The sequence below is a fragment of the Tachyglossus aculeatus genome, chromosome 11 (genome assembly GCF_015852505.1).
Source record: "Tachyglossus aculeatus isolate mTacAcu1 chromosome 11, mTacAcu1.pri, whole genome shotgun sequence".
Lineage (NCBI taxonomy): Eukaryota > Metazoa > Chordata > Mammalia > Monotremata > Tachyglossidae > Tachyglossus > Tachyglossus aculeatus.
Window position 1 is genome coordinate 66895359 of NC_052076.1, and position 19946 is coordinate 66915304.

Here is a 19946-nt window from a genome sequence, read left to right on the forward strand (position 1 = left end):
GGTTAGAGTCTGTGATTATCTTGTGTCCTCTCTTGTGCTTTGCACATACCATAAAAATAGTCCCATGTGATGATTTTTGTGTGAGTTGGTCCCCAGACAGCCCAAAATTAAATGAGATCTCTTCTGTCACTTCTGGAGGATATTGAGGGTGAGGCACTCGTGACTGAGAAGTGACTGAGAGAAATGTCACACATTTATTCAGAATCACCCCTGAACTATATTAAATCTCTTTGGTACAGTGGCCTTGTAAGAGATAGCAATAAATACGGGTTTGAGGAATATAAACCTAGCCCAAAATCAAATGCTGGAACAGGATCTTTTGAATAGGCTACAGTGAATGCCACAGCAAATGATAAAGTGAGTGATGGTCACGGTGACATTTATAATGTGTTTGAAACAGCTGCAAAGAATCCTTGTCAGCAAGAAAAGTTCTTTATTGGGACAATTATTGAAGGAAAATGTCAGACAACAGCTTTTAAGAAGAAATGGTACAGAGACTGGAACATTCCCTCCCCCCGCCCCCCCAATTAAGAAGTTATGTTTCAAAGTATCTATCGCATTTCAATAACCAATAAAGTTTAAAAAATGTCATTTATATAGAAATCCAACATTTTGCTTCCCTAGTTATCCTGACTGATCTTAGATTGAGCGACATGTGCAATATGATTTTCTTCACCAGACACTTCAATCAATCTTTCATACTTCGAATACAGGTAGCTCATGCTTGCCAGAGTCAAGATCGGGGGAAATTGGGCCGAAATAATAAATGTTCAGGATTTTCCCCTCTAACGTTGCAAGGACTCACTTTGCAGATCTGCTGATACTTACATGCCCTCCCTGGAAGATAGACTACTTCCATTTTCACACAATAAGTCACCATCGACATTTCTCCTGGTGTGGAATGGTACATAAATTTACCTGAGGGCTTCTGCCCTGGCCAGGCCTGACACAGAGGAGCACTTCAGCTAGTCCAGAGAGGCAAGGAAATGTCCAACTCTGTTCACTCCATGTTTCTTCTGAGTAGGGAGGGTGGTGCCAGCTATGTTTCTGGGGTATTTGAGCTCTCTTTCCCATGAAGGGCAGCGTGGACTTCTTCTGTCATTCTTTACACAGCAGTGTCGAGTTGGGTTTCTTTCTGCCCCCTTATCATTCCTCACCCAGATCATACGCTGAGTATGCCACCGTGCATTCTTCTTCCCCCACAGATTTTGCTTTCTGCCGCCAGCAACGTGGCGAATGCTGAATCTGGCTTCTGGGCAAGAACCTCTGGCTTGTCAAACTCAACTACCTGAAAGTTAAAGATCAAGGAATCAGCCCCTGGTGAAGCAGAGGTGTAGGAACGGGGTGGTGGCTGGAATCTCCTTTACCTGCCCGTTGTCCAAGACCAGGATCCGATCACAGTTCAGAACGGTGTTGAGGCGGTGGGCAATAGTCAACACCGTGCAGTTTTTAAATGCTTCTCTGATCGTACATTGAATCAGGTTATCTGTTGTTGTGTCAATTGAGGCAGTGGCTTCGTCAAGGAGTATGATCTGTTGGAGAAAGATCTTGGTAAAACTCATGAGAGAGACCTTCTTATCCAGGCTCTCTTACTGATGGCTTGAGTTCTAATAATGCGGTTCTTGGGGGAATCCCTCTCCACCCCACCAAATTCTGCACCTTTTAATTTTTAAGTGGTATATTCCATTCAGTCATGTGGGTAAGAAGAAACAATTATGTTGCCAATTGTAATTGTTGCTTAATGCACGGGTGTTGAGAAGAAAAGGAAATTTCACAAGGGTGGCACTAGGGAAAGAACTGGTTACAGAAAGAAACTGTAACACTCTTTCTCTGAGGCAGGGACCCAGGATGACTCAGTGAGAAAAAGAAATTTAAATTTTGTATTACTCCCTCGTAGTATGCTGACTGAGGCTTCAGGCACTATTTACCAAATCTTGCCTTTTGTAGGAGGTAAAGGAGATATCTGGGTGGGGGGGTTAAATTTGAATTTCTTGGAAGAACAAAGAGCTGACTAAGGACACCGGGAGGAAAGTACAAAGAAGGTGATCCCATTGTTACAAAGTTCAGCAAAGTCAACATGATTTCCAACCTTCAACCTGTGGCTCTTGAGTTGGCCTTGAGATATACAAGAAGCCTGTGATTAGGTTCAAATGGCTGTACCCTCAACTCAAGACCAACCTTCTGGTACAAGTAATGTTTGGGAAAAAATTCCAGAATTTGACCCATCGATTCCCCGGGAAGATTTCTCACTTTTGAATTACGAAGGAGTGCTCTTGCCATGCAGAGCAGCTGCCGTTCCCCGACTGAGAAGTTTTCTCCATTTTCTGTGACTTCAGCCTGCAATTTTTCTGGGAGTTTAATTATCTATAAAACATAGAAAGTGTCACATTTACGATGGTTCTCTATAAAATTGTGCTGGACCCGGAATATTGATTGTGCTTTCTCGTGCATTCATCAGGGCGCTTTATTTTTCTGAACATTAAGGCGTGGGAAGCTCAAACCAACAATTACTTAAATATTGCCCAAATAGAATAAGTAAAGGCCCTGGGAGTGAGGAGGCATTAATAATTCACAGTCGCAGTATGATTTATGGAGCCCTCAAATATACAGACTGGAAGTGAAGATCCATCATTGGCAGTTGTGGAGAATAATAAAGAAGGAGAATTGGCTTTCCATGGCCTTGTCTCCAGGGGAAGGTTGGGGAAGCCCCTGCCTAGAGGAGTGAGGTGAGGAGAGCTGTGACTGCCAGGGAGTCTCAGACCACTTTATTGAGCACCGAGCCAGGCTGTTATCCTGGGGAAACTGTTAGACAACTCCATCAATGGAGATGGTCTATCTGCCTAGCAGCCATGAGGGTTAGAAGCAGCATGGCCTAATGGATAGAGCCCAAGCCTGAGATTCAGAAGGACCTGGGTTCTAATCCTGGCTCCGCCATTTGCCTGCTGTGGGACCTTGGGCAAATCGTTTCAGTTCTCTGGGCCTCAGCTACTTCACCTGTAAAATGGGGATTAAATCTGTGAGCCTCATATGGGACATGGACTATGTCCGACCTGATAACCTTGTATCTACCCCAGTGCTTAGAACACTGCCTGATACATAGTAAACGTTTAACCAATACAATTGTTATTATTATTATTCCAGCAGATGAGGGTTTGGACACCAAATCTCTGCCCAGTTTCACAGGGTTTGAGGCAGAGGAGAGGGGAGCAGAAAGAATCTGTCCAGTAGGAGAGAGTGAGATGTTTGTATTGGAGAAGGCTATAATGGCTTTATTGATTTCCTAAGTTCTCTAGGGAGACCATGCAAGGTTGGACTACCTGAATTCAGCAGGCTAGACCATTTTTCAGGACACCAAATGGAAGGGAAGAGCTTGGGGCAGGGGAGCAGTTCTGCCATCCTTCCATTCCCACGCCCCGCTCTCCAAAAAATTGCAAAGATAGGCCACTGGGGAAATATTCAACCCCCTAAGCATAAAGCATATACTGTGGGACAATAAATCATAATAATACAAATATTAATAATGATAATCATAAATGTAGTATTTGTTAAGCACTTACTATGTGCCAAGCCCTGTGCTAAGCCCAGGAATAGTTACAAGCTAATTAAGTGGACACAGTCCCTATCCCGCATGAAGCTTACAATCTGGTTGGAAGGAGAACAAGAATTGTATCCCCACTTTATCAAACAGGAAACCGAGGAACAGGGAAGTTAAGTGACTTGCCCAAGATCACACAGAAGATTAGAACCCAGGTCTTCAGACCCCCAGGCCCATCCTCTGTCCACCAGGCCATGTTACCCGTTACCCAGTAGCTGTACAATAAAGCCAGATTTACACCAGCACATAATCTAGATAATTCAGCGGGATGGAAAAACCTTATCTAGACAGTTCCAGAAAAGGGCACTTGTCTAAAATATAAGGATAAATTAGTTCTGGATTATTCAGATAACTTATAAGTGAAGACTTGTCCTAAAAAAGAATTTATTAGTGTTGAATTGAACTGAATGAAAGTGTATGTAGGGAATAGAGATGTGGAAGAGCCAGGTCTTTGTGATTCATGCTATTGGGCTTGGGAAGAAGATAAGTGATATCAAAGTGAGGATGCAAACTCAGCACCTCAGAATCCAGGAAACCTACTGTCTCTTTCATAAAAGTTCGGTCCAGGACTTGCCAGAGTTCTTCCTCAGTGAATCTATCAAAAGGATCCAAATTATATCTGCAGAAAAAAATAGATTTTGTTTATTGTGTTTGAAATGAACAGTTAATTTTATCTCTGAAATTAAGAAAAGGTATGGATTTAAAATGTTTATCTCTTTAGCACTCTTAGACCATGGTACTCTGAAGCACCTTCATTTGGTCAAAACCAAGAAATTACCCAGGCTTTATGCAGATAGGAAAGCACAGGTAAAGCTAAATAGCTACAGATTTCCATATCGCTGTGGTTGATGATGAACTTCGCTCACTTTGAGAACTGAATTCACTCTTCTGACTACGAGGAGGGCATTTGATTGATTGATTACAGTTCTGGAGTTCCAGAGGACATGTCAGTTCCATGTTGTTTCCTTCATTCAATCGTATTTATTGAGCGCTTACTGTGTGCAGAGCACTGTACTAAGCACTTGGAAAGTACAATTCAGCAACAGATGTGTTCTTTCACATCTATTACCTCATTTGATTCACATGCCAGCCCCGTGGATGGGGAGGGGCAGGTGCTTTTTATTCCAAATTTATTCGCTGGTGGGATTTGGCTGATTGTTTGGAGTGCTGATAGCACCTTCTTCTTCATGGATCAAGAAACCGGGCTCCGGACTGAAAGAATCTCCCTCAAAATTCCACACCTCTTTCAGATCTGCCATCCCATATTTCTCAGTGGAAACAATGAGCTGGTTTTATGCTCCCTTACCAATCAGAGCTCACTATGGAAAGATATTGATGTGATGATGGGAACAGCTACCTTACTGTACCTACGAACAGAACGGGATCCTGGGGGATCACAGAGAGTTTGCTTCTGAGATCTTCCAAACTAATACTGCAGATATCAACATCATCGATGTAGATCGTGCCAGCTGTGGGTTCTACTATTCGAAAGAGAGCCATTCCTAAGGATGACTTTCCTGGAAATAAAGAAAACAGTAAATTAGACATTGGCTTTGCCTGTCATCATATCTAAATGTTTAATTAAGCAATTTTTTTCATGAAATGGAAAAAAGCAAACCCATGGTGATAACCATGACAGCAGGAACCCTCCATTATTCCTGTAAATTATTCCCCTTTTAGACTGTGAGCCCACTGTTGGGTAGGGACTGTCTCTATATGTTGCCAACTTGTACTTCCCAAGCGCTTAGTACAGTGCTCTGCACACAGTAAGCGCTCAATAAATACGATTGATTGATTGGAAATTCATCCCAAGGTATTCTCGGGAAACAGCTAATTCTCTCCATCATATATGCTAGTCCTCCAGTTTTCTTACTGTAGGAATCATTCCCATTTTAATAAGCTTAAAAATATGATGCACACTTGGTTTTCAGCTCCATACCCTATTCCATCAGAAATATTAATTTACAGTAAAAGAGGCTTTCAGAATAAAACAATTCACTCTCCAATGTTGTAGACCTACCATGGTTGGCAGAAATAAAAAAAAGGGAAACCAAATTAGAGGCATCCTCACCAGAACCGGTCCTTCCCACAATCCCAATGTTTTCTGCACTTTGAATATTCAGATTCAGACCCTTAAGGGCCAGGGGTGTATTTTCTCTGTACTTCATCTGATAATCTTTGAAGGTGATTTGTCCATGAGCTGGCCATCCTGGGGGAGAGCTCGCCCCACTGAGAGGGTGCGAGCATTCGGGAACACAGGTCTAAGAAAGGAAAACATTTCACTTATCTATTAATACTTGAAAAAGACAAACACAGTTAAATCCAGAGAACACAGTTAAAGCCAGAGAATGGTTAAATCCTTACAGCTTTTGTGAATCACTTAGAATTTTCTCTTACCAAGATATATTCCTTTAGTAGTTCCACAGAGGTTAGCTTGGCTTGTGTCTCTGTGCCTGTCCTCACACAAACCTGTAGAAGTCCACTTAACTATTGAAAGTAACAAATGGTCAGAGTTAGCAGCTCTACAGCAGAACGACAACTGAAACTATGATTCCATGAAGCAAACAATGAGGGAAAGCAATATTCTCAGGAAAATGCCCTGAAGTAAAGTTATTCTTTTGTTGTTTTTATTTTATTATTACTAGTAGTAGTAGAGGTAACAGCAATAATTTGGTGTTTATTAAGCACTTTCGATACGCCAGAGCTCTGTGCTAAGTAAGCAGTAGGAATAGATAAAAAATAATGAGATTGGACACAGTCCCTGTACCATTTAGGGCTCAAAATCTAAGAGGCAGGAATGGAGGTATTTTGTGCCCATGTTACAAAGGAGAAAATTGAAGGACAGAAAAATCCATCAGTGTTTATACCCATTCCCTTCTGTTTAGACTGTGAGCCTACTGTTGGGTAGGGACTGTCTCTATATGTTGCCAACTTGTACTTCCCAAGCGCTTAGTACAGTGCTCTGCACACAGTAAGCGCTCAATAAATACGATTGATTGATTGATTGATTATCAGGAGCTCATCTGCTCTCCAGGTTTAAGCTACCACTTTCCTGCTGATGACTCCCAAATCTATCTCGGTAGCCCCATTTTCCACCCTATTAGCAATCTGTCATTTCTTCTTGCCTGCAAGACATGTCTATCATCAAAGTCTTTCTGAAGTCCTACCTCTACCAGGAGGTTTTCCCTGATTAATTTTTCTAACCAGGAGGTTATATTCTCCCAACTATCCTTTGGCACTTTTACATTTATTTACCTCTATATTTATACCCTCATATCTGTCTTTCTATTGTCTGCCGCATCTGTCTATCTGTAATTTATTTTGTATCTGCCTCCCTACTAAATAGTTAACCCCTTGAGGGCAGAGATTATACATTCTAGCTCTATAGTTCTCCCAAGCACATAGTAAAGCTTTCTGGACCTAGCAGGGTGCTCAGTAAATGCTATTGATTAACTGACTGAAGAAAGGTTAAATGGCTTGTCCAAAGTCACACAGCAACCCGGGTTGGCAGAACTGGGAATACAACTTAGATTTCCTGACTTTCCATCCCTGTACTCTTTCTACCAGGCCCTGCTGATTAACTAGTAGCAGTTTTCTTAGTCACTCCCCATAGCTAGAATCTTACCATCAGAATCCTAACTGAACCAATAAAACTTTCACCTGAGAGTTCTAGATTTCAAAACAAAACAACAACAACAACAACAAAAAAAAAAACACTCAGAGGCTGAGCAATGTAACACAGTCCAGATGCCCCCTGGATAAGGAAGTCTGTCACAACCATTTTATATTTAGGGCAGGGGAATTGCAATTTTCTTTTAGAAACTGTATCTCTATAATCTAAGGCTTCACCTGAGTACTCCCTAACATGTCTCCTCCTCATTTCCCCCTCAGCCACCCAGCCCCTCTCCCTCCCTCCAGCCCCCACCTCAACACACTCACTCCCTGTCCCCCACATACACACACAGCAGTATCTCGAGGAGATCTCCCACCTTCTCTCAAAATCCACTCACTCCATTTATGCTTCCAACCCCAACCCTTTGCACGCCTCCCTTCTTCCCTCCCTGACCGCCATCTTCAACTATTCCCTCTCCAATAGCTTCTTTCCCACTGCTTTCAAACATGCTCATGCCTTCCCAATCCTAAAAACACCCTCCCTTCACCCCACAGCTCCTTCCAGTTATCACCCCATCTCCCTCCTACCATTCCTGTACAAACTCCTTGAGCCAGGTGTCTACACCTGCTGCCTCTACTACCACTCTTTGAATTCTCTCCTTAACCACTCTCTAATCTGGCTAGGAAACCAATAATATAACAATAATATGTGAAATTATAAAATAATAGTGTTTTTTAAGTGCTTACTATGTTGCAAGCACTATGTTAAGCTCTGAGGTAGATACAAGATAGGACACAGTCCTTGTCCCACACAGGGATCACAGTCTTAGAGGAAGGGAGAACTGGTCTTTTATCCCCATTTTATAGATTTGGAAACTGAGGTACAGAGAGGTCATAACCTGCCCAAGATCACACAGCACAAATGTGGCAAATTTGGGATTAGAACCCAGGTGTCCTGATTCACAGTCTCTTGATCTTTCCTTTAAACCTTCCAGTTAAACTGGTGAGGCGGATTGATTCAATTTAAGGGGATGAAGGGTAATTTGTGCTACAATGCCTATCTTGGGCTACACATTTCATTACTCGAGAACTAATTCACGCATCCATTGCTAGAAGCCACCTTCTGGTGCCATAAAAGAAGAAAATGTCATCTCTAGCATATCAGACAACCCAGTCAGCATGACATTTACAGTGCATTACCTGAATAATATAGGACAAGGATAAGCCTTTTGAGGAAGCACTAATTGAAGGACTCAGAATAACTAGTATGGCCACAATGAAGGTGACAATGTTCATGAGTACATCAGTTCTCCAAGCAAACCACCGCAAGGCACAGTTGAATAACAGGAAGTGACTGGAATTTTCATCATTTAACATTTTAAACCTGAAATGAGAAAATAAGAACATGAGCTACAGCATTACTGAATCACATCTGGGGCCCATCTAGTCCAGTGTTCTGATCCCAATAATGACAACAGGCTACCTGGAAGATTTATGTAATGGTTGCCCTTCTCTAAACTGTAAGCTCATTGTGGGCAGGGAATGTTTCTGTTTGTTGTTCCACTGTACTCTCCCAAGCACTTAGTACAGTCCTCTGCCCACAGTAAGCGCTCAATAAATATGACTGAATGAATGAATGAATGAATGGCATCCTTTTTGGCCTCCTACAACAGAAATTCAGCAAGGAGGTCAGTTCTTCATCACAAACTCCTGTGTCTCCATCAGTGGTCTGTAGACGCCTGCCAGCCCAGCAAGAAGTGGCAGAAGGGCTGAGGAGAAAGAGTTGATCCAAGAAAGTTTCAGGGAAGAGCAGCAGGAGTCTCCAGCTGCCCTTCAGCATTTCCCAGCAGATTCTCTCTCTGGCTCAGCAATGGCACTGAAGAAAAGCCAGAAAAATCAGGATCCCTAAAACCAGGTCTCTCCATAGCCCTGCTGCCTCTCCCTTCCTGATCTCCTTTGCTCTGGCTTGCCCCAGCCATCATCAATCGTATTTATCGAGCGCTTACTGTGTGCAGAGCACTGTACTAAGCACTTGGGAAGTACAAGTTGGCAACATATAGAGACAATCCCTACCCAAAGCCACGACAGCTCCCACCTAACCCATCAGTGTCATCAGTGCTTCAGTCTCTGACCTTTGAATGGGGGCTGGGGGGGCCCTAGGCTCATTTGAATTACCTGTCCTAGCATGCAAAATCTAAATGCAGAATTCATGCATTTTAAAGTGAATATAGTACTGAATTGGGAAAAGAAAGCACTAATATAAATGCGCAATTTTCAGTTCCTACCTTTTAACCAAAAGAAACCCACACTAAATGTGTGTTCAACTACCCACACAGATGAAAAATCCTCTCAGATTTGCTCATTTTTCAGAAACAATGCAGAATGCAATGTGATCGAGACACCAAAAAAATTTGGCATTTTTGAATATCCCCATGAATGGTAACTGAGCCTTATATCTAACTCCAGCAGAAACTCTCTCTTTTCTTTTATTTCTCTATAATTAATTTTCTCTCCTTGCTGAGTTTTTTTGTTTCTGTTGCTTAACGGCACATGTTAAGCACTTACGACGTGGCAGGGACTGTACTGGGGTAAATAGAAACTAATCAGGTTGGACACAGTCCCTGTCCCACATGGGGCTCACAGTCTTCATCCCCATTATAGATATACAAATGAGGTAACCAAGGCACAGAGAGGTTAAGTGACTTGTCCAGGATAACACAGCAGACAAGCGGCAGAGCCAGAATTAGAACCTAGTACGTTCTGACTCCCAGGCACGTGGTCTATCCACTGGGTGATCTTGGGCAAGTCACTTAATTTCTCTATGCCTGTTTCCCCAACTGTATAATGGGTATTAAATACCTGTTCTCCCTCCTACTTGGACTGTGAGCCCCATATGGGATAGAGACTCTGTCCTACCTAATTAAATTGTAGCTACTGCTGTGCTTGGAATAGTGTTTGACACATAGTAAGCGCTATCGAATATAGTAAAAACAAAACAAAACAAAAAAAGCAATGTAACAGATTTGGTAGGCAAATACTCTGTCACCAGGAGCTTAAAGTCTAGAGGGAGAGACAAACGTTAAAATAAATTATGGATACGTACATAGAGTACTGAAGATGGGGTGAATAAATGGTAAAAACCCAAATTCAAGGGTGACACAGAAGTAAGAGGGATTAGGAGAAATGAGAGCTTAGTCAGGGAAGGCCTCTTGGAGGAGATATGATTTTAATAAGGCTTTGAAGGTAGGGAGAGTGGTGATCTGTCATATATGAAGGGGGAGGGAATTCCAGGCCAGAGGGAGGACATGGACAAGGTTCAGAGGAGAGATAGATGGTATCAAGTTAGAGTGAGTAGATTGAAGTTAGAGGAGTGAAGTGAGCATGCTGGGTTGTAGTATGAAATTAGGTGAGATGGGAAGGGGCTAGGCAATTTAGAGCTTTAAAGCCAATGGTAAGGAGTTTCTGTGTAATGCAGATATAAAGTAGCAAGCCCTAGGGGTTCTTTAGGAGTGGGGAGACACAGACTGAACTTTATTTGGAAAATGATCTGGGCAGCAGAGAGAAGAATGGACTGGAGTGGGAAGAGACAGGAGGCTGGAAGGGCAAGTGTGCAGAAAGCTGCTGATAACTAACCCTTAGGAAAGATTTTCTCTAACTGCCTCCCCCAGGAGCCCTTTCTTGACTAATCCCCTCCCTTCTCGGCCAAACCATTCCATCAGCCACCTTAGAATTCAATTCTGCCATAACGTGTGTTTTCACTACAGGTTTTGACTAGAAGGATATTAGGCTGTCTTTCCTATCACTTTTTCATCACTGTAGACAATCACTACCGTCCTCTCTATTACATAAACCCCTAAACTTGGCACTATTCTCAAATCATTTCTCTTATTTTTTATAGTATTTTTTTATGCACTTACTATGTGCCAGACACTGTTCTAAGCACTGGGATAGATACAGAGTAATCAGGTTGGGCACAGTCCGTGGGGCTCACAGTCTTAATCCCTATTTTGCAAATGAGGGACCTGAGGCCCAGAGAAGTTAACTGACTTGCCCAAGGTCACACAGCATACAAGTGGGAGAGCTGATTTTAGATCTCAGGTCCTTCTCACTCCCAGGTCTGGGGCTCTTTCCACTAGGTCACGCGGCTTCCCCAACATATTCAGTCAATGCATATCTTCAATCTTTCACCAAATCCTGTTCTACCTTCACATCACTAAAATCACCCTATTGTCTCCATGCAAACTGCTCATATTCTGATCAATCAATAAATCGATCAGTGGTATTATTGAGTGCTCACTACTTGCTGAGCACTGTACTAAGTGTGTAGGAGAGTACAATACAACAGAATTAGCAGAAACATTTCCTTCTCATAATGAGGTTATAGTCTAGAGGTTGCCAAGCACTTATCATATCCTGTCTTGACTAATGACCTTGCTGACTTTTGTCTCTCTCTCCACTCCATTCATTCATTCATTCATTCTATTGTATTTTTTGAGTGCTCCAGGCCATACTTCACTCTGCTGCCCAAATCATCTCTTTTAAATACCCTTCAGTCCATGGCCCCCCCATTTCTCAAGAATCACCAGGGTATGCCCATTCATCTCCACATCAGAAAGAAAAACCTTACCATAGGCTTTAAAGCTTCATTCAGCGTATCTCCTCCTACCTTAACCTCACTGCTTTCCTACCACAAGCCAACTCGCATGCTTCACTCCTCCAATGCCAACCTAACCACTCTACCTCAGTCTTGTCAATTTCACCACCAACCCCTAGCCCCTGTCCTCACAATGGTTTGGAACTCCCACCCCTTGTGTACACAACAAACCACAACAGATCTCCACACTTTCAAAGCCTTATTAAAATCACATTTCCTCCAGGGGACCTTCCCTAATTAAACCCTTTTTTCCCCTACTCCCTCTTCCTTTTGCATATGGATCTGTACCCATTAAACATTTGCTGTTCACTTCACCCTCAGTCTCACAACACTTATGTACATCTCTGTAATTTATCGATTTATATTAATGTCAGTCTCCCCCTATAGGGTGTAAGCTCCTTCTGGGCAGGGAACTTGCCTAGCAACTTGTATTCTATTGTACTCTTACAAGTGCTTAGTAAAGAGTTATATGCATAGTAAGCACTCAATAAATACAATTGATTAGGGGGCCATCAAGCATTTGTCTGGTAATACAGGCATGTTTCAATTGGCTGTATCTTTTATGGAGCAATGACGTGAAGTACTACTGCCTGTGGTTGGAATTGATGACCAGTTCCAGTCTAAGGTCTTCTTTGAGGACTTATGAAGGAAAAAACACAAGCCTAAAAATTAGGCTATTAAATGTATCTGTTCATCAAAGAAAGGAATAATGGACACAGTTTTTCCAGATTTTTAAGTCCTTCCTCAAATCCCCTGTTCCCTCGGCTCCTCCACCTCTTGCCCCTCATTACCTGGCCACCTACTTCATTAAGACAATTGAAACTCTCAGGTGTGATCTCTCAAAATTCTCCCTTGCTCCTTTCCAGTCCTGCCCTACTCCTGCCACTTCAACTCTTCCATCTTTTCCAGCAATATCTCAAGAGGAGATCTCCTGCCTTCTCTCAAAATCCACTCCTTCCAATTGCACATCCAACCCCAACCCTTCAGACCTTATCAAAACACTTAGCCTCTCGCTTCTTCTCTCCCTGACCACCATCTTCAACAGCTCCCTCTTCAATGGCTTCTTTCCTACTGCTTTCAAACATGCCCACATCTCCCCTATCCTAAAAGTACCCTCCCTTGACCAGACGGTTCCCTCCAGTTATTGCCCTATCTCTCCCCTACTGTTCCTCTCCAAACTCCATGAGCAAGTTGTCTACAGCCGCTGGATCAAGTCCCTCTCCTCCAATTCTCTCCTTGACCCCCTTCAATCTTCCTTCCCCTTCACTCCAGAAAAACTGCCCTCTCAAATGTCATCTTCTTGCCAGAGCCAATGGCCTCCACTCCATCCTAATCCTCTTGGACCTCTCAGCTTACTTCAACTCTGTCAACCACCCCCTTCTCCTTGAAACATTACCCAACCTTGGCTTCACTGACACTGTCCTCTCTTGTTTCTCCTCCTATCTCCCTGGACAATTATCCTCAGTTCTTTTATGTGGGCTCCTCCTCTGCCTCCCATCCTCTAGCTGTGGAAGTCTTTCAAGGCTTAGATCTGGGTCCACTTCTATTCTGCCCCTACACCTACTGTCTTGGAGAACTCATTCACTCCCGTTGCTTCAACTACCACCTCTATGTGGATGATTCCCAAATCTACATCTCCAGTCCTGTTCTCTGTTCTTCTCTGCAGTCTCACCTTTCTTCCTGCCTTCAAGACATCTCTACTTGAATGTTCTACAGATACATCATATTTAACATGTCCAAAACATAACTCCTTATCTCCCCCTTATAAACCCCTGTCCTCCCCCCTGGTTTTCCCTTCATCACTATAGACAGTACCACCATCCTTCCTGTCTCGCGAGCCCATAACCTGGGCATTATCTTCAATTCATCTGTCTCATTCAACCCAAATATTCAATCTATAGTTAAATCCTGTCAGGTCAATCTTCACAACATCACTAAAATCCTCCCTTTCCTCTCCATTCAAAATGCTACCACATTAATCCAAGCACTTTCCTTTCTGACCTCTCTGATTTCTGTCTCTCCCTACCCTATTCTATTCGTCACTCTGCTGCCCGGATCATTTTTCTACAAAATCACTCAGTCCATGTTTCCCCATTCCTCAAGAACATCCAGCGATTGTCCATCCACCTCTGCATCAAACAGAAACTGCTTACCATCAGCTTTAAAGCACTCAATCCCTTTCCCCCTTCCTGCCTCACCTCACTGCTTTCCTACTACAACCCAGCCTGCACACTTCATTCCACAAATGCCAACCTGCTCACTGTACCTCGATCTTATCTATCTTGCTGCCCACTTCTCTCCCATGTCCTGCTTCTGTCCTGGTACACCCTCCCATTTCATATCTGACAGAGAAATATTATCTTCACCTTCAAAGCCTTACTGAAAGCACATCTCCTCCAAGAGGCTTTCCCTGACTAGGCCCTCATTTCTTCTCTTCCCACTACCTCCTGCATCACCCTGATATTCTCCCTGTATTCACCCCTCCCTCAGTCCCATAGCACTTTTGTAACGTATTTATATTAATACCTGTCGCCTCCTTTAGACTCTGAGGTCATTGTGGGCAATATGTCTACCAACTCTGTTGTATTGTATTTTCCCAAGTCCTCAGTACAGTGCTCTATGCGGAGCAAATGCTCAATAAATATGATTGTTGGGTGGATTGACAAGGGAAGTCCTCGAGCAGTAGTGACATTCTCAGTGACCTCCAAACCAAGAGTACAAAAGAGAGGTTTCCACAATTTTCCTCAGAGAATTCCAGAGGCCTCTCTAGGTAAGCTTAGCGATTTTGACTTTCATCTTGATCTATACCTTGACTTCACGCACTCTTTCTCCCCTCAATCCCTGCCAAGACAGTGACTTGCTGGAAAGCAACAAATGGAATGGATCCTGTCTCTAAAACATGATATTGTGGGGCAAAGGGGCCTCTATCCATTTGTGAGGAACAGCTACCAGAAGGTCTGAATACTTGTGTGTTCCACAGAATTGAAGCAATACAGAAGACATTTGCTTCAATTAAATGACGGATTTTCTGTGTTAAATCAGCTGATGTCATTATTCGGTGGTTGAATGGAAAGCAGTGGCATAAAAGACACAATTCTGAGTGCTTACCTGCGGACATATTTTTCTTGTTTATCATAGGCATGAATGACACCCAGACCCTGAATCGAAGAAGTGATGTGAGAGAACCATGGAGATCGACTGATGTTTTCCACGTGCTTCAGCTCTTGGATTCCTCTATGGAAAATTCTGTGAGAAAAGGAAGAATTTGTGTGGAGAAAGCATATTTGAAGAAACTTTAAAGAAGCCAAGCCACACATGCTGCGTTCTGAAATCTAGCTTCTGGAGTCATGGAATAACAGACTGGGAAGACCTCCATTTAGGCAAGTGATGAAACCTTCCAGAAAAGGTAGGTGAGATGCATTTTTTTCCTTAAAGATGTCCAGAATGGAGACTCTTGGTCATCCATTCAAGTATTTCATCACCTGAGACCCTACAGATTCTCTATTATGTCCATCAGAATCTCTCGCTTCAATCTAAGCTATGTCCTTTTAGGATCTTGATGGACATGGAGAACCAGTCAACTTCTTCCTCAGGAAAGTCTTTGAAAGGCAGTTTGGGAGTTCCTAGCCTTCCCAACTCCAGGCCAAACAATCCCAGTTCCTTTAATAATAATCATAGTGATTATAGCAATAACAATGATTGTGGTCTTTGTTAAGCGCTTATTATGAGCCAAACATAGGGCTCACAACTTAAGTTGGAGGGAGAATGGCTATTGAATCCCCATTTAGTCGATGTGGAAACCAAGGCCCCGAGAAGTTAAGTGGCTTGCCCAAGGCAACACAACAGGTATGTGGTGAAGTCAGGATTAGAATCCAGGTCCTCTGACTCTCAGGCTTGTTCTCTTTTATCTTTCCTCAGAGGAACTGGCTTCCATCTTTTTATTCATTTTGGTCACTCTTCCCTCTCCAATTTTCTCCAGATCTCTTTTGAAGTGTGAGACAGGATACATTACCCTGTTAAAGATCTAATAGGTCAGAAGCGACTCCGTGGCATAAGACAAGACAAGACAATGCAGATTATAGAGGAAGGACAACCAAGGTCCTGGCATGTGATAAGCCTATGTTAGTGCACCGTGGGCTTTCTAAATAATGATCCTTCAGTCAGTCAATTGCATTTATTTAACACTTATTGTGGGCAGATCACTGTACTAAGAGTTTGGGAGAGTACAGTATAGCAGAGTTGAAAGATACGTAACCTGCCCACAGTGAGCTTACACTATGGAGGGGGAGACAGACATTAAAATACATAAATAAAGTGTATGTACATAAGTGTTGTGGGGCTGAAGGAGGGAATAAAGGGTGCAAATAAAGGGTAATGGTATTTGTTAAGCGCTTACTATGTGCCAAGCACTGTTCTAAGCACTGGGGTAGATAAAAGGTGATCAGGTTGTCCCATGTGGGGCTCACAGTCTTAATCCCCATTTTACAGATGAGGGAACTGAGGCACAAAGCAGTTATGTGACTTGCCCAAAGTCAGATAGCTGGCAAGTGGCGGAGCCGGGATTAGAACCCATGACCACTATGACCACTTAACCATCTTCTAACATTACAATTCCTAGAAAATTAGAAGAAAATAACTATCTAATTCCAGGATCAAACATTTCCTTATGGCACCCAGTCCTTCAGCAAATACTAAGCTTATGGCAACAATTCCATGGCTTTACTATTACCATTCATGCCCTTTGTTATCACCACCCTGCTCCCTTCTTTCAAAAACATCTTCTCCCAGGTGGTCAGACTGGTATGCCAAATACCTAGCACAAAATGTTGGCTCTGCAGAACGCAGGGATCAGTTGGAATTTCCAAGCATCCTGAAACTGGGACAATAAAATGGGAGTTGGAAATCTTTGTGTATTTTTTCCCCACTTTAAATTGTAGTGGCAGCTCCAACCTAGCAGCTGCCAACTTACTGCATTAGTTCTCTCTCTAGGAGGATCATTATTCATATTTTGCACCCTGGAGAGAAGAACACAGGTGGTTCAATCCCTCTTTATAATGATAACTCCAGTGCCTATAGAGGTCTGACTTTGCCCCCAGCATCCACCCCAAAAGCTCAAAGAGGAGATTATGCCACCTTGCAGTTATGACCAAATGGATGAGGTGTATACCGGTCGATATTGTCCAACCCCTCCAAGATGAGGATCAGTCCTTTCCAGTGATTCCCTTGGAGCCTCCTTGGATTGCCAGTACAGTGCTCTGCGGTCAGAGTAGACTCAGGAAATGTAGGACTACTGAAGCGAAGCAGTACTCCTGGCCTCATGAGAACTTCCAGTTCTTTCCCACCCCACCTTCCCCCAAATACTACTGTGCTCCATTGGCCGTAGGTCAAAGGGGAGGAGCTGCTCCCAGGAGATTTCCTGGCCTCGAGCCTAAGGACTGCCCACAGTCCCAGCATCACGCTGCTTGAGCTTCCCTTGGGCAAGTCACTTAACTTCTCTGTGCTTCAGTTACCTCGTCTGTAAAATGGAGATTAAAAGTGTGAGCCCCATATGGGACAGGGAACTGATTAACTTGTATCTACCCCAGTGCTTAGAACAATGCTTAGCACATAGTAAGCACTTAACAAGTACTATTATTATTATTATTATTTTATGCCCCAAACAGCATTGGCAGGAGCACTAGTCCCTTGATCCACAGGAATATCAGGATTCTAGACATCTCATCCTACATTCCTGAGGACAGCAGGAGGACTGGTTGCTGGAGGTGGAGGACGGGGGTGAGGGACGCTGGACATGGCAGTTCCTTTTCTCTGTCACCCGCCTCCAGGTGAGAGGTAAGGAGGTCTGGAGGTGAGGAAGAGGGCAGAAAGTTTTAAACAATGGAGGAAGCAGGGTCCAAAGCTAATTCATGCTACAACAGAAGGAAACAATAAAAACATATCACTGCATAGTTGATGGTCATGGGGCACACATAGATCTCAAGGAATTCTTTTTTATGGTATTTTTATAGTATTATTATTATTTGTTAAGTGCTTTCTATGCTCCAGGCACTGCACGAACCATTAGGGTAGATATAAGGTAATCAGGTTGGACACAGTCCCTGTCCCACATGGGGCTCACAATCTTCATCCCCATTTTACATATGAGTAAAGCACACAGAAGTGAAGTGACTAACCCAGGGTCACAGAGCAGGCAAGTGGAGTTTTGTTTTGTTCTCTGTCTCCCCCTTCTAGACTGTGAGCCCACTGTTGGGTAGGGACCGTCTCTATATGTTGCCAACTTGTACTTCCCAAGCGCTTAGTACAGTGCTCTGCACACAGTAAGTGCTCAATAAATACGATTGAATGAATGAATGAATGAATGGTGGAGCTGGGATTAGAACCCAGGTCCTTCTGACTCCCAGGACCATGCTGTATCCACTAGGCAAGGCTGCTTCTCTATTTTTCTAATTCTTCTCTATTATATTCTCTATTCTTCTTCTATTCTTCTCTAAGTCTTCAATTATGCCCTTAAAAACTGGTGCTTTCACTTACTGAAAGAGAGCGAGAAAAGCTGCAGCCAAGACAGCTACGACAATCAGTACAGTGGGAAACGCAACAGCTAATATGGACAAAATGGATAGCACCATAAAAAACTGCTGCAAAAAGTTCTCAGCGTGAAATGGAAGTCTCACTTCCAGCTCATCCATATCTTTAGAAAAACGGTTCATTAGCCTGCCAGTGGGAGTTGTGTCAAAGAAACTCATTGGGCTTCTTAAGACCTGTGGATCAAAACAAAAAGCAGATCAGCTCAACTGCAATATTCAAACTTTAGTTTAGTGAGCAGGAAAGGAATCCCGAGAGGTCTCCCCCTCTAGACTGTAAGCTCCTTGTGGGCAGGGGTTGTGTCTACCAACTCTGTTATATTATTATATTGTAGTCTCCCAAGAAGTTAGTGAAGTGCTCTCCACATAGTAAGCATTGAGTAATAATAACAATAATGATAATAATGATAGTATTTGTTAAGCACTTACTATGTGCCAAGCACTGTCCTAAGCACTGGGGTAGATACAAGGTTCTTAGGTTGGCCACAGTGCTTGTACCATGTGGGGTTAATAGTCTAACTCCCCATTTCACAGATGAGGTAACTGAGGTACAGATTAGTGAAATCATCATCAATCGTATTTATTGAGCGCTTGAGATTAGTGAAATGACTTGCCCAAAGTCACACAGTAGGCAGGTGGCAGAGCTGGGTTTAGAACCCAGGTCCTTCCGGCTCCCAGGCCCATTCTCTATCCACTCTGCTAAGCTGCTGCTGCTCAGTAAATATGATTGATTGATTGATTGGCTCAAATATGTGCCACTGACCACTTTGCTGTAATAATAATAATGGCATTTGTTAAGCGCTTACTATGTGCAAAGCACTGTTCTAAGCACTGGGGAGGTTACAAGCTGATCAGGTTGTCCCATGGGGGGCTCACAGTCTTCATCCCCATTTGGCAGATGAGGTAACTGAGGCACAGAGAATAATAATAATAATAATGGCATTTATTAAGCGCCTACTATGTTCCAAGCACTGTTCTAAGCACTGGGGAGGTTACAAGGTGATCGGGTTGTCCCACGGGGGGCTCACAGTCTTCATCCCCATTTTACAGATGAGGTCACTGGGGCACAGAGGAATTAAGTGACTTGCCCAAAATCACACAGCTGACAATTTGAAGAACCAGGATTAGAACCCATGACCTCTGACTCCAAACACTTACTGTTTGCCAAGCACTGTACTATGCACTCAGGAGAGTGCAATATAACAATAAACAGACACATTCCCTGCCCACAGTAAACTGTTTTATATATATACACCCCAAACCATATATTCATATTTTTTTTTGCCTCATACATAGCTTTAGATTTAGGTTAATTATTCTGTGGTTTGGGGTGTACACCCTAAACTCTCTGCATTAATCATGAATTGGGACTCCCAGAAAAGGGCCGAAGCGGGGTCGGGGGGTGGGGAGAGGGTCTCTCTCTGTGAAAGGCTCCCCAAAGAGTTGACTTCTTTTTGGACTGTCACACCATAACCTCCCTTGGTGACACTGTTCAAAGCCGTTG

General features: G+C 43.1%; 1 protein-coding gene across 1 annotated transcript in view; it reads right to left on the reverse strand.

The window, feature by feature from the left end:
• Positions 1-559: 559 nt before the first annotated feature.
• ABCC12 (ATP binding cassette subfamily C member 12) overlaps positions 560-19946 on the reverse strand; it is a 70363-nt gene continuing 50976 nt past the window's right edge. Inside the window, exons 21-30 of the mRNA XM_038753874.1 lie at positions 18393-18619; positions 14970-15107; positions 8408-8591; positions 5993-6082; positions 5667-5856; positions 4953-5112; positions 4136-4214; positions 2251-2364; positions 1368-1532; positions 560-1288 (exon numbers count right to left, since the gene is read on the reverse strand). Coding sequence (XP_038609802.1) covers positions 1163-1288; positions 1368-1532; positions 2251-2364; positions 4136-4214; positions 4953-5112; positions 5667-5856; positions 5993-6082; positions 8408-8591; positions 14970-15107; positions 18393-18619 — 1473 coding nt within the window. The 3' untranslated portion in view covers positions 560-1162. The remainder of the gene's footprint in view (positions 1289-1367; positions 1533-2250; positions 2365-4135; positions 4215-4952; positions 5113-5666; positions 5857-5992; positions 6083-8407; positions 8592-14969; positions 15108-18392; positions 18620-19946) is intronic.